The 15,491-nt window shown below is 43.0% G+C and overlaps 1 protein-coding gene across 1 annotated transcript in view; it reads right to left on the bottom strand.

Moving 5' to 3' along the window:
- The window catches only part of LOC145404029 (uncharacterized), a 142,140-nt gene extending 136,811 nt beyond the window's left edge, over positions 1-5,329 (bottom strand). Inside the window, exon 1 of the mRNA XM_080275632.1 lies at positions 5,077-5,329. Coding sequence (XP_080131758.1) covers positions 5,077-5,329 — 253 coding nt within the window. The remainder of the gene's footprint in view (positions 1-5,076) is intronic.
- Between the last annotated feature and the right edge of the window lie 10,162 nt (positions 5,330-15,491).

The following is a 15,491-nucleotide window of genomic DNA, read 5'->3' as shown; positions in this document are numbered from 1 at the left end:
TATTGAAGGAGTTCAGGTGGCTTTCTTTAATATTGCTAAGTAGGTGTATTTCATTTGCTCTCCAATATTTTTTTGATGGAAAATCAAATGTCAATCATCTGAGATGAATGTAGTACTAAAATTTCCCTTAAGAACGCAGGTCAATAAGAAAACACCTCAAATACCTGTGTCACTTTTGTTCATATATACCAGTATTTTTTTCATCTTTATTGAATATTTTTTGAATGATGAAGGTGGTCAGGAACCTAATCCCCCTATTTCTTAACAATCTTATGGGAAAAATCAGTTCGTTATTCGACCAATTTGTTATTCAACCACTTTTTATGGGACGCATCCCTGTCAAATAGTGGGGGATATGTGTATACAGAAATGAGAATATTGAGATGTTGGAGCAAGACATCAATGAGTGTAAGATCTGAGAATAATGTACCATGAGTCATGGCAGAAATTTAGCATGAAAGATATTGCTGCAGAGAAATAATGCAAACTGTGTTATGTTAGTTAGACAGGCTGAAAAGGAGGAATGTGACTCTTAGAAATGCCCTGGGGCAGACGGGGGATAGCAGGGGATGAAACCTACATGGAGATCTCCGGGATGGGAGATGAATTGGGGAATGACTCAAGAATGTACTGTCATCACGCCATACTAAAATGGTTGACTTTCATTAAATGTAAATACAAAAATTTATCAGAATATCTGCTTAATGCTGAACAGAGTGGCTTTCACAAAAGCAGGGGATAAAATCAGTCAATTACACTGATAAAATACTCCCTTTTGAAACCCCCACTTTGGGACTGACCATAAAATTCATGAAAGTTCTCTCTGAGCTGGAAGCTGAACAAAGCATAAATTTCTGCTACTCTATTTACTTTCCAACAGTTTCAGGAAACTTGGTAAAAACAAGCTGATGTGGGGTAGAGTGGATAAAGCAAGGGGTCAGGGTGGGACACGTAACATCTTGTGGATTTTTGTTTCTTTAAGTCTTCATTGTTCTTACACAGGAGTCAATGACACATCATGCAAACAACCTACTAATTACCAGTCCTGGATAAGATAATCCTAGAATGTAATCAATACAGATGGTGGGTACTTCCTTCAGCCTGTGGGTGATTCTACACCGAGTGACAAGCCAAATGGTTTCCTGTGCACCATGAAACCATTTACTACGCTGGATGGTAACCATATACTGTAATCAAATTTTGGCACCTGGTGGTTTAGTGGGTAATTATTGCGCTCCAACTGGATTGAGCTGGTGAAGGTTTGTATCCAAGAGATGGTTGGGGTTGACTGCTCATGTAATGCTACTCATGGATGAGTGAGGCTGGTCACTCTCATCTGAAATGTCGGGACCAACTGCCCAGCTCCGGGCTCCTACGCTCCTCATGGGGCAATGTAGGATTGGATGATGGATGGATGGTATTAACATCAAAGTGGTGACTAGTGAAGGTGTGTGATACAGAGGAGAACTGCTACACCTAGAGGAGTGGGCCACGTAACGTGGTCAGACAGTCTCGGCTCTGAATCTGTGTACTATATATGTAGCTGAGTTTCTCAACGAAAAGTCTATGCCTGTGTGACTAGCTAACAATGAAGGCAAGAAACAATATATCACACTTATGGTATGTGCAGCAGAGTTCCCAGTCCAATGGACAAAAGATTGTCTGGCTAACTACCAAACCTGTAACCAAGTTACCATACAATATTATTTAGATAGTACATCTAAGGTCAGTGACAGTCAGCCAGCATCTCCCTACAAAGGCTGGGAATAAATAGATCACACAGCAATATGCAGCAAGGCAGATACAATGGTGCAAGACAGGTAACGATGGGCACTAGATCTATAGGTCAGAAGGAAACCAAATTCTGCCTTTACAGAAATGACCCATCTCCACCCACCGATACAAGCACAGATAAAGGTGTGGAAGTTATTCGGACTGTTTTTTTTTTTTTTTTTTTTTTGAGGAAGAAGGAACCAAAGGCCACAAGCCCAGAATAAGAGTTCCCTCCAAGAGAAAAAATACAAGAGAGAGCCAAATTCAAGATCCATTCATTTTGAGATGCCTGGACACACTGCGTTTGAAAGACTGGAGATCATAGGCAGCAGGAAATACAGACAGAGGGAGACAGTTCCAGAGCTGACCTGTTGCATAAATGAAGGACTGGGAATAACGGTTAACTCCTGCATCAGAGAGATGGACAGAAAAGGGATGAGAGTTTGCTGGTAGACAGGTGCTATGCGCCCGTGGAAATTTTTCTGTTGGAGTGACACTGTTTCTGAGTGAGTCTTTCTAAGTTTATCAAGAAATCCTCAACACAGTGTAAATATGTGTTAACACATGCAGGGAAATACTATTGCACCTTCTTACTATGTTCAATCCCAAGTGTGACCAATTCCAGGTTTTGGTGATTAGCAGAGGCATGCATTGCCAACCCAACTACAGTACTAGAAACTCCTCAATGAGAAAGTAAAATCCGGAAGTTAAAGCTCAAGATGCAACTCCGGAAATGTCTCCCTCTGTCTGTATTTCCTGCTGCCTGTGATCTCCAGTCTTTCAAACGCAGTGTGTCCAGGCATCTCGAAATGATCGGATCTTGAATTTGGCTCTCTATCGTATTTTGTTTTTCTCTTGGAGGGAACTGTTATTGCGGGCTCAGGCCTTTGGTTCCTTCTTCCTCGCATTAAAAAAAAAAAAAAAAAAAAAAAAAAGGTAGTAGCTGGAAAGTGACAAACAGATAATGTACCAATGGGTATGTATACAACACAGGCTGCACTTTTTTCTTTACTTGGCATTCAACAGAATAGCTTATTTTAGCAGACATTTGTGGAACTGGTGGTTCGTCTGTGAGATGGAGTTCAAAATTTCCATGGCTTGAATAATGAGAGAATGGATGTATGGATCATCTTTATGGGCACAGTTGATGGTGTTAAACCACTCTATTTCCATACTCTAATTTCATTTTGTTTCATTTTTGAAGGCTCCAACATGCTGGCAAGCGTTGGCCTTGGTCACCTAATGGCAGCTCTCCATGCTGCTTGATCTCTGACAGCCTCCATATCCAGTCCCTTACCCCTGAGATCACACTCAATGACCTCATCCCAGGTCTTTTTTGGTCTACTCCTATTTCTGAATCATAATTACCTAGTATCTCATTTATCAATAGGAAATGATGATGATGATGATGATTACGATGACAACAACAATGATGATGATGCATCTTCTGTTAGGGAAAGGTATCAACAGAGGAAACATGACTTCAAAATTTCTGTTCATCACTGCTGATACCGTACTTTTAAAAATAATTCTTATTTCTCAACAAATTCTCTCTCTCTCTCTCTCCTTGCAGTAGTAACATTCCATCCTCCTCTCCTTACTGCCTGTTATATGGCATGAATAAATTCCAGAAACCTAAAAATGGACACCAACATGAAAACAACCATGAGTATAGAAAGCACAAATATGTTACATCCAAAGTAGCAGGGGGATATGGCCATTCTGGTATGTGTTTAAAAAAAAAAAAAAAAAAAAAAAAAAAAAAGAGAGAGAGAGGGGGGGGGGCCTGGAAACCAGGTATGTGCACCCCATTACAAGGTTCATAACATCCTCATCATCAGCCTCATCAACCTAAACCTACAACAATCACAGTGTTCTGCATGGGGTTGGACTTACAGACAAGGAACACACATTACATAGTAGAGCTATAACTGTATTGCAACACCCACTGACATGGCAACATATCCACTCATCATTCATGCCTTCAAAATGCTCAACTCAAAAAACGTTTGTTTGTTGAGATAATGTCTATCTATCTATCTGTCTATAGCCCGACGCCCTAATCCCGCAAAGGGTGGCCACAGACAAAACGCCTCCAAGTCACTCTGTCATCCACCATTTGACTACCCTCCCTCCAACTCACCCCCCCCCTCCCTCATGTACCTCTCAACTCCATCCCTCCACCTCATCCTCGGTCTACCTTTCCCTCTCCCTCCCTCCACCTCACCTACATACACCCTCTTAGTCAGTCTTTCATTCTCCATTCTCTTCACATGTCCAAACCACCTCAGTGTATTTCTTCGAATCTTCTCAACCACATCCACATCCACCCCACAGCGTTCCTTCACTTCTTCATTAGTCAACCTGTCCCTCCACGTCACTCCACATGCTCCTCTCAAGTAACTCATTTCCACTGCTCTCACTCTTGACTTGTTCCCCTCTTGCAAGGTCCATGCTTCGCTTCCATACGTCAGGGTAGGGATCACAATACTATCATGCACTGACCTCTTAACTTCCATACTCACCTCCCTATTTCTCATCACTGCTTTCAGTGTACCAACAACCTTCCTTCCCTGCTGTACCCTTTCATGTACTTCATCCCCCAAAGTTCCATCCTTACTCATCACACTACCCAAGTACTTGAATGCACTCACATTCTCCATATCCTCACCATCCAACCTCACTGCACACTCTGTGACTTCATTCCTCTCAAACACCATAACTTTACTTTTGTTTACATTAACTTTCAGATTCCTCCTCCTACACACTGTCCCAAATTCATTCACTAAACCTTGCAACTCCCATTCATCTTCACTCAACAGTACACTATCATCAGCAAACAGCAACACCGGAAGCTTCCAAATCTCACCCTCATTCATTAGAGCCACCCCCACATCCACTGCCCTACCCTGCACCTCCTTTACAACCCCATCCATGTATATATTAAACAGCCATGGAGACATCACACAACACTGTTTCAGTCCCACACTGTGATCAAAGAACTCACTCAGCTCACCATCCATTCGCACCGTAACCCTAGCTCCCTTGTACATACTCTTCACAGCACTCAACAATTTCCCCTCCACTCCATATATAATGTAATACAATAAAAACTGTTATTATTTCAATAACAAATTTTTCAACTGTATTAGCCAAATCAACAACTATTCTAGTAACTGAATACACTATAAGGAAATTGCTTGGGGGGAAATTCACTATAAATGTATGATGAGACAAAGATGGGGAGGATATTAATGTAAAAAATAAACTGATACAGCTTTTAAAAATTTCAGTAGCTCTTACCTTGGTGGTATCTTAGTTCCTCACAAGACTTGTAGTCAAGAAAATACTTGTGAAGTATCTTCCAGTGCTTTGCAGAAAACTGTTTGAATACTTGCTCATTCCCACTGATGAAATCAGCCCGTGTGACATCACTGAGGTTTGAAAAGTTGAAGTCAATGTCCTGGAACCTGACTGCAAGATGGTGCTGGGCTGCTAACATGAACTCCACCATGTCTGACTGTCCCCAGTTCATAATGGGTTTCGTTCTAAACATCTCGAGCTTTTCTGAAATAAAATATGAGATGATGATAATGATGATGGAAAATCATACAGTGTGAAATCTACCTACAAAAGGAAGTGAGCCTGAAAGAGTATATTATGTGCAAGAAAAAAATTAAATGAATGCAAATAAAACCAAATAATGCATCTGATGATGAAGCTGACAACAGTAAATTTTGCTATCGTACAAACGAGGACTGAGTGAGGGTGCAGGCTGAACCGTAGCGTACAGATGGGAGGTGAAGTGCTTAACTGCTTCCCTCAGCTGAATAAGATCATTTGGTGCTAACTCTAAAGACTACATATCTCTCAGCCCTCCTATCCTTAGAACCAAAAAGGGTCCGATTTTTGAACTTACACCAAGGTAAAAATGTTTTCTTACAGGTTTCAAGAGCTTGAATTTACACATCTGAAAATGTATATTTCACTCTTATATGACCAATGGTTGCTGCAATATCAATTGTCAAGAAACATCAAAAATAAAAAAAAAGTGTAATCCCTTGTATATAGAGAAAAAAAATTGCACCAAAGTAAACTTTGGTCATATAGATTTGAAGAGCTTGATTAGACACACCGGAAAATGTATACAGTATTTCACTCTCATATGGCTAATGGTTACTGAACAAATGACTGTATATATATGCATTAAAAAAAAGAAGAAGAAAAAAAAAAAAATCCTCGCTATGAGTGAGAATGGGACGCCCTTGAGAAATAAGGGAGAACAGGGTGGCAGAAGGAGTGTGGGTGGGCATCAGGAGGGGGGAATGGGAGGGAATATGTCTGCCACACACACACAATACAATCTTGAAGGGGTATGGGAGGTAGTTTGGGTGAGACGGGAAACAGAGAGCAGGATCCAATGGGGTAAAGGGAGGTGAAGATATGACCTGGGGAAGGGGGGTCCCCACACCTGGGGAGGGGGCCGGATCATGACTCCCACCACCTGATCTCTTAGTTTCCATTGCCTAGGTACCATTTACATCATAAAAGAGGCAGGGTTACAGCTCTCCAGTTTTTTGTAATCTCTCTCTACAATCGTCAGCCACAGGAATTTATTGCACATTTTCCAAAGCCCACAATCATCAGCCACAGGACTTTCAGGACTCTAGGGTAAAATACCCATGTGATAATTTCCCCAACAAAGGATTAAGGGGACAAATAACTATGATGTTTCACAGCTGTTTTATACAGTGAAAAAATTATGTGAGATTAAAAGAGATCACAATAGGGGAGAAAAGAAATTGGCTATTTGTGAGCTTTTGGTCATAAGGACACAAAATACTGACACTGATGATTTTCACAATATCAACATGTCACATTTAAAGCAGAAAAATATTGTGTGAAAATAACTTTGATATAACATCAAGTACAGTACTTGCTGAACAATGCTGTTTCAATGTAGCCATTATAAAGGAAAATACAATATCAAAGTGTCCATCTTTTCCCAGTGTTTGAGAATTGCTTATTATTTTTCTTATATGTGACTTTGTTAAATGCATTTTTTCTCTTTTTTTTATGCAATGGAGGAAGAACCAGGGGCCAGAAGCCAGCAAGAGTATTCCCTCCAAGAAAAAACAAACACAACATAAGAGAGCCAAATTTAAGATCTGTTCATTTCAAGATGCCTGGATACAGTGCATTTGAAAGACTGGAGGTCACAGGCAGTAGGAAATACAGACAGAGGAAGACAGTTCCAGAGCTGACCTGTTGCATACATGAAGGACTAGAAGTAACTGCTAACTTGCATTAGAGAGTTGGACAGAAAAGGGATGAGAGTTTGTTGCTAGATGGGTCCTACGTGGCTGCCGTAATGGTGGAGGGATGCAAGCAAACAGTTCAGATTAGCAGTGACCATTTAAGCAGCAACAGAAAAGAGATAAAGATGTAACAGTGCAGCAAAGAGACAGAGGTTGAAGGGAGCTAGTAAGAGCTGGAGAGTTAATGAAATGCCTTTGACTCCGCCTTGTTGAGAAGAACTCAATGTGGGAAGTCTCCCAACACATGAGAGCTGTACTCTACACAGGGGCAAATAAAACCTATGTATAAAGTCAACAACTGTGCAGGGGTAAAGAAGGCATGGAGTTGGCTTAGCACACCTAATCTCTTGGAAGCAGATTTTACAAGGAAGTAATATGACATCAGCAAGATAAATCCCCAAAGAATCAAACCCCAAGTAAGGCAGCATAACACTGTTCAGAAAGTACCTAATATTATGTCATGGCTATTTTCACAAAACATTTACTCATTTTGATCCACGGGTATACATGACAAGTAATGAGAAGGGTGGCTGGAGAGCTGAATGAACGGAAGGCAATGACTGATTATGTATGAATGAGAGAATAAGATATGTGCTGGATGCGACAGCATACAGAGGTTGGGGATGTGGACTCTCTAACCATCAGTTAGTGGTACATACTGGTATATACTGTATACTGTACTGTATATATACAGGCATACCCTGATGTCCAGTGCATCGATAACCAACGCTTCGCTAGACCGAACAAAAGACATGGGGGAACATTCTCACAATCTGAACAGCCGTCGATTTGCTAGTCCAAACACTCCACCCCTCCACAGATTTGAAATGAGCGCATCTGAATGCAGATGTGGTGGTGCACACTGTACATGGCTCTCCCTGTCCTCCCTCCATCCCCTCTCTTCTCCCCCTGTCCCTCCTCCATCCTCTCTCTTCTCCTCCCATCCCTCCTCTATCCCCTCCTGTCCCTCCTCCATCCCCCACCATGCTCAGACTGCCAGGCGTGTCTCCCTCTATGTTCCCCTGCCTTCCCCCACCCCCAGTTGTCTCCCTCCCCATCCCCCCACCCTCCACCACCTGAGTGTGTGTGTGTGTGTGTGTGTGTGTGAGAGAGAGAGAGAGAGAGAGAGAAAGTAAGCACAGTGGGGGGTACTAGGGCAGTCTGGTCTCCCTCCCAGTCCCCCTGCTATCCCCCATGCCTGCTTGTCTCTCTCCCTGTCCTCCCACCCTCCCCCACCCCTGCTTGTCTCCCTCCCTGTCCCCTCACCCTCCCTCATCCCAGTTTGTCTCCCTCCCCATCCCCCCACCCTCCCTCAGCCTGGCTAGTCTCCTTCCCTGTCCCCCCACCCTCCCTGAGAGAGGCAGAAGAAGGTACTCGACTGGAGAGAGAACGAGAACAAAAAGGAGCTCAGCAGTTCCAGAGTTTCCACGTTTACCAGCACCTTTCTGCTTTTGCCTACAACCCATAGGGGGCATATCAGCAGATCATCCATGCCTACAACACCGATCCAGGGAAACGTGATTTGATTCAACTGCAGGGCAGGGTATGAGTTCATCAAACATCAGGACACTTGTGCTGATGTATTCCTCTACCGCCAGGCTGTAGCTGCACCAAATCCAAAGCATCTACAACAATCTCTCGGGTATGGCGAGACAGTGGAGTTTGTCATCTTTGGGACTCCTAGGGGTCCTGAGGCCAGGGATGTCACCAAGCAGTAGGGGGATGGGGGGGGCAGGGTTCCACCCACGCATGGCAGCACTGCTTGGCCCGGTGACATCAGGCCAGGGTTTCTGGAGGTCCTGGAGAGGTTAGCACCATCATCGAGATGTGCCAGGCAAAGGCAAGGGCTTTTTGTGGAGGTGACAAGGGGGCACTGAGTATTATTCTCCTCAAGACCTTTGAGAGGACTGGGCTTCCCCGCCTTGTCATCCCCAAGTGCTTCGCCTGTGACATGCGGCCACCCTCCCATTGTCATTGAGAGCGTAAGGCGTGACAGCTGCAGCCTATGGCTTCCCGCAAGACACAATGGAAGTGGCTGAGGCTTGACGCTCTTTTAAACTGGCAAAACTGCCCATCATGTATTACCAACTCAGATCCAGACCAAACCATGGACACAGCTATTGACCCTCCTGGCAACCACCACCAGTTGCCAGCAACTGAGGGTGAGGGCAGGACTTGCCTTCCGACTCCGCTTCTATGGCCGAGGATGCGTTGATCAACTCCTCAGCTCAGGTGGACGTCATTGAGTCCTCCCCTTCTTCACCTGTGGGGGGCAGCCCATCTCACCCACCAATCAAGGCCTCTACAGTTCGGCTCGCTGTGCCTGATTACTATCACCTCCTGACTCTCAGAGCCCGCACCTGGTCATACCAGTTCGGAGAATCAACCTACAAGACCCTCTACAATCTTCTCTGGGCAGACAACATGGATGAGGGGGTTCCATCAATCCTGGTTGTCAATGGGGAGATGGTATGTCCTGCTGATCTGTGAGCCTTCTATTTCATGCTGCCTCACCACCTGGCCCCCTAGATCAGCCACCTTGTCTCCTGCTTTTTATTTTTATCTCCAGTATTGTCTTATATTACAATTTGGCCTAATGCCCCTCAAAGTGGGGGGGGGGGACTCCCTGACCCCCGCCTGCCTGGCCCACTCATCCGCTTTCCCACTTTCGCTGCCTCTGTTAAGTAGTTCGGCTCGCTTGATTCTGACCACCACCAAGTGGTGGTCAGAATCAAGGTCCAAATGTAATGGGGAAATAGAAGAAGGGAAGGACAGGAGGACATGGTTCATACAAGTAGAGTGGAAAGGTTACAAGAGGATGGAATAACAGCAGAATATAAGAGAGAAGTGGAGGAGCAATTGGGTAAATATGGATTGGAGCAGATGGGGGACATGGAAGGTATGTGCAAGATATTCACAGAATAAATCTGTGCAGCATGTGAGGTGGTGTGTGGGGTGAAGAGAACACGAAAGGGGATGCAGGGAACAGCATGGTGGTATGAAGAGGTGAGACAGGCTGTGGCACAAAGAAGGCATATGGTGAGTGGATGAGAAACTGGGGCATAGAAGAAGTTAAGAGATGGAAGAGAGAGTTATATGTAGAGAGGATGAGAGAGGAAAAGATTAGTACGAGAGTGTATGAAGAGAATGCATGAGGAATTTGGAAGGAATCTGAGTGTAAAGTGGAGGGAATGTAAGAAAATTTTCTGGAAAGAGGTAAAGAGAGTCAGACAGGGTGCCAAAGAAGTTAGTTGGGGAGCAAAAGATGAAAATGGTAGATTACTAGTGGAGAAGGGAGAAAAAGTGAGCTGATGGAGAGAACACTTCAAGGAATTGTCGAACACAGAGAATGAAAGTAATGCAAGTGTAAGTGGCTAGGGAATGGCTGGGAGATGGAGGGATGTGAGAAGAGAGGAAGAAATCAGCAGGATGGAAGTTGTGGAAACAAGAAAGTTAAAATGGAGAAAGCCCCAGGAATTGATGGAGTGTGTGGTGAAATGCTGAAGCATGGGGGAGGGATAGTAGTAGAATAGATGTGGAAGATGTGCTGATTGGCCTGGGAGGAAGGCAGAGTCTCGAAGGTTTGGAAGTCAGGTATAATTATTCCCCTGTACAAAGGAAAAGGGGAAAAAGAAGTATGTGGTAATCATAGATGCATTTGTCTTGTTAGAGTAATAGGAAAAGTATACGGTACGATACTTACTGACTGAGTAAGGGGGATAACAGAGGAATTAGTTTGAGAAGAACAGGAAGGTTTTAGGAAGGGAAGAGGTTGTGTAGATCAGACATTCATTCTTAGATCTTTAGTAGAAAAGTTTCTAGAGAAGGGAAAGAAGTTGTATGTGGCCTTCATGGATTTGGAGAAAGCATATGGCAGGGTGGATAGACAAGGATTGTGGAAAGTATTAAGAATATATGGAGTAGATGGGAAGATGATGAATGACGTGAAGAGTATGTATGAGGGTGCTAAGGCTGCAGTGTGTGTGGATAGTGAACTGAGTGAATTTTTCTATTTGAAGGTTGGATTGAAACATGGATGTGTCATGTCTCCATGGTTGTTCAATCTGTGTATGTGTGAGTCTGAGGCTGATTATATAGTAGTTGTAGCCGAGTAAATACGTGAGGGAGTAACTTCAGTTCACGTGTAGTCGGTGACAGGAGAAGTTAAAGATGGATACTGGGTCTTGATTCTAGTTTATTATCTTCAAAGAGAAAGTTTAAGTTCAACACCGTGTGTATTACACAGGAGCGTATATATGCTAGCTAAGTTCTCGCTGGACCCCTCTTGTCTTCTCTCTTTATAACCTCTCGCTTCTGTAGCTAGCCTCCTTCTGCCTCTCTAATATCTTCAAAGAGAAAGTTTAAGTTGAACACCGTGTGTATTACACAGGAGCGTATATATGCTAGCTAAGTTCTCGCTGGACCCCTCTTGTCTTCTCTCTTTATAACCTCTCGCTTCTGTAGCTAGCCTCCTTCTGCCTCTCTAATTCTTCCTATCTAGTGTACGAGGGCTTGCGTCAAGTGTACTGGCCGTGTGTGAAGTTTCTAGAAACCTGTGTGTCTGTGTGTATGTAGCACTTCCAGTGCACCTCTGGCATTCCTTCACTGCAATCATGCAGGCAAATTTCCTGTTCCCACACCTAGCTTAACTATCACATTAGGTGTTACCTTCAGATTACATACCGTATTTATAATGCTATCTATTATGAATTGTATTATGATAATGTAGACTCCTAACATATGGATAAGGTTATAAAGGAGATACAAGGTAGGGAAGTGGATGTTGGAGCTGCGCTAGTGAGAGAGGGCAGTGTTTTGGAAACACCTTGTACTGTTGTTTGCTGATGATACTGTGTTGTTAAGTGAAGACGAAGGGAAGCTGCAAGGCTTGGTGGATGATTTTTGGGAGAGTGTATAAGAAACAGAATCTGAAGGTGAATGTACAGAAATGCAAAGTTATGATCTTCAAGAGAAGTGAAGTCAGTGAATGTACAGTCAGATTGGATGAGGAGGAAATGGAAAATGTGTGTGCATTTAAGTACTTACTGTAGGCAGTGTGATGAGTAAGGATGGAAGTTTAGAGGGTTAAGTGCTTGAAAGAGTATAACAAGGAAGAAAGGTTGCTGGTTCCTTGAAAGCAGTGACAAGAAACAGGGAAGTGAGCATGGAAGTGAAAAAGTTACTACATGACAGTTTTGTGATACCAACTCTAACGTACTGAAGTGATTCTTGGACCTTGTTGGAGGGACAAAAGTCAAGAGTGAGAGCAGTGGAAATAAGTTATTTGAGAGGAGCATGTGGAGTCACATGAAGATACAGACTGACAAATGAGGAAGTGAAAGAGTGTTGTGGTGTGGATGTGGATGTGATAGGAAGAATTAGGAGAAACACACTGAGGTGGTTTGGCCGTGTGGAGAGGATAGAGAGTGAAAGACTGATGGGGAGAGTGTATATGAATGAAGTGGATGGGGGGAGAGGGAGGGGATGGAGTGCAGAGGTACATGAAAGAAGGGGGTGTAAGCTGGGAGCAGGGCAGTGAAATGGTGGGGGAAAGGGCGACGTGGAGGCAATTTGTTTGTGGCCACCCCTCATGCGATTAAGGTGCCTGGCAATAGATAGATAGATAGATAGATGTGATGTTTGATGTCTCATTTTTTATCAACAGCATTGTTTAAGAGGATTATACCATTACCTATGGTGTTTCTGTGTCAGTCTCTATTGATTGAGTACTGTACGATCTACAAGAGTTTGAGTTTGGGCCTGAAATGCATCTCTAGCTTTTCTCCAGTATCTTATGGGGAAAACTGCTTTGATATCCGACTTACTCATTGACCGAACACTCACCCCAGTACACAACACTGCCAGATATTGGGGTATGAGTGAGGTGTACCCCAGTGTCTGAGGGTGCTGTGTACCGGTGAGGGTGTTCGGTCGGCAGGTATTTGGGTATCGAAACAATTTTCCCCAAAAGATACTGAAGACAAGCCAGAGATGCATTCCAAGCCCAAACCCAAACTCTCATATACCCAACTCTATCAACAGATTGACACAGAAACATCATAGGAAATGTTGTTATCATCATAAACAATACAATTGTTAAAAAATGAGACATCAAACATCACATGCAGGAAGGTGATGTGGTGGGAGGGCAACTGACAGCCTGGCAGGCAGTGAGCTACACAGCGGCAGGGGAAGGTGAGGGGATGGGAAGGGAGACAAGCAGGAGTGGGGGAGGAGACGGGAAGGGAGACAGGCAGGGGCGGAGGAGGGCTGGGAGGGAGATGGGTGGGAGTGAGGGAGGGTAGGGGGAAGGGAAGGGCAGGAGGACAGGGTGGGAGACAAGCAGAAACTACCTTACTACCCCCCCCCACCCCATCTTACTCATTCTCTCACTCACTCACTCAATCTTTCACTCACTCATTCACTCTCACTCATTTTCACTTTTCACTTTCTCTCTCACTCACACACACACACACACACACACACACACACACACACACACACACACACACATCCCCTCCATTCCCCTCTCTTCTCCCCTTGTCCCCAACCCCTTCAGTCCTTCCTCCATCCCCCACCATGCTCGGATTTTTTTTTTTTTAAGTTTTTGATGATTTACTCAAAAACTATTGGTCGTATCAAAATTCCAAAAGCACCACAAGAAAGCTCGTCAAATTCTGAATCTAGAAATATGCTTTGCTCTTGCATGGTATTGGCAAAATTTAGGGCTAGGATGTTGGGAATTTATTTGAAGGTATTTCTTTTACTCTCCAACAAGTTTATTCGCACTGCATTTACTCATGTTTTGTGTGTTTTTATCAGCTTACCTTATAGTATACACACCAGCAAAGAAGAGGGTATACAATTTATACCAGTATAACCAATTTCTGGGGGCAAATTTGGGTGTGAAATTATTTTTCTTTGTGCCTGGGCAGAAGCCCCCATAGCAGGGATGGAGGAGGGATGGGGGGGAGAAGAGAGGGGATGGAGGGAGGACCGGGAGAGCTGCATACACCACCACATCTACGTTCGGATGCGCTTGGTTCTAACCTAGGGAGAGGCGAAGTGTTTGGACTAGCGAATCAGCGGAGTTCTGATTGTGAAAATGTTCCCCAATTTCTTTTGTTCGGTATAATGAGTCCTCAGTTATCAATGCATTGGATATCGGGGTATGCCTGTATACATATACATACCGTATTTGCCGGCCTGTAAGATGGACTAAAAAAAAAAAAAAAAAAAAAAAAAAAAAAAAAAAAAAAATCCAATAGGCCTGCATCATGGATGGTAGGCTGAGTGCCGACAGTGTGAGGCTTTTATATAGCAAGGGGGTTGGGGTGAATTGCTGACAGCTGTAGTCCACTTAACATAAATATTCAGTTTGTGTTACTGATACTATTATCAATACAGTACAACACAATTTATAACATGCAAAATGATGTCAAACTTCTAGTAGATTTATTAAAGACATAAAATAATGGCTAGGCTTCTGGCTGGAGATCAACAAACCTCAGAACATTTCAGTATCATTTACTTCCTTCCCCAGCAAACATAACCTCCATAAGACATTGGTACAGGGCATTTTTTGTATTATTTACCTTAAAAACTGTGCTAACTTTACCATATCAGCATACTATACGAATGAGAAACGTTCCTAGAAACTGTACCATATCAGCATACTATACGAATGAGAAACGTTCCTAGAAACTTTACCATGTCTGCATACTATACGAATATGAAATGTTCCTAGAAAGGCCAAGGAAATTCTAAATGAGTTTCAAACACTAGACGCCATTTGCATTGAGCAAACAAACAATAACAGTGATGGTGCTGCACCCCACTTGCCAAATGCAGCATCACAAAACATCAAAGCAGACACACGTAGTTCTGAATGTTACTGCTAGTTCTCACAACCAAAGTATGCGAATCAAGAAACACTGCACAGCTGTTCTGATCAGAGGTAGGGTTTACGATATTCTAGCATTTCCAATTTACTTCTGACAAAAGTAAATCGGAAATGCTATCAGGGTTGGCATGGATTAAATCAAATTGATTTAATTATGTGATTAAATCATTGATTTTTTTGCTTTAAAAATAATGATTTTTTATATATATATATTTTATTTTTTATCTAAAAGATAACAGAAATAAAATCTGAAGGTTTATGAAAGTTGTGTGCAACTTTGTATTGGTATTCATTTACTCAGATACTTAAGAATTAAGTTAGCAGATTTTGGAGAACAGTGCCATTAGAAATTGCTACATTGTATGACAAAAAATATATTTACATTTGTGTAACTAAGTATTGAAATTATTTGTACATCTGAAATAATGAGCCATAAATCAAAACTTGGAAATATAATCAGCATTGGAATATGCTGTCTTGATTACCACTGGCAACTC

Source organism: Coenobita brevimanus, chromosome 62 (assembly GCF_032717465.1).
Source record: "Coenobita brevimanus isolate Jiangsu-jjx chromosome 62, ASM3271746v2, whole genome shotgun sequence".
Lineage (NCBI taxonomy): Eukaryota > Metazoa > Arthropoda > Malacostraca > Decapoda > Coenobitidae > Coenobita > Coenobita brevimanus.
Note: the sequence above shows the minus strand (reverse complement) of the source record. Positions and strands in the feature narration are given on the sequence as shown.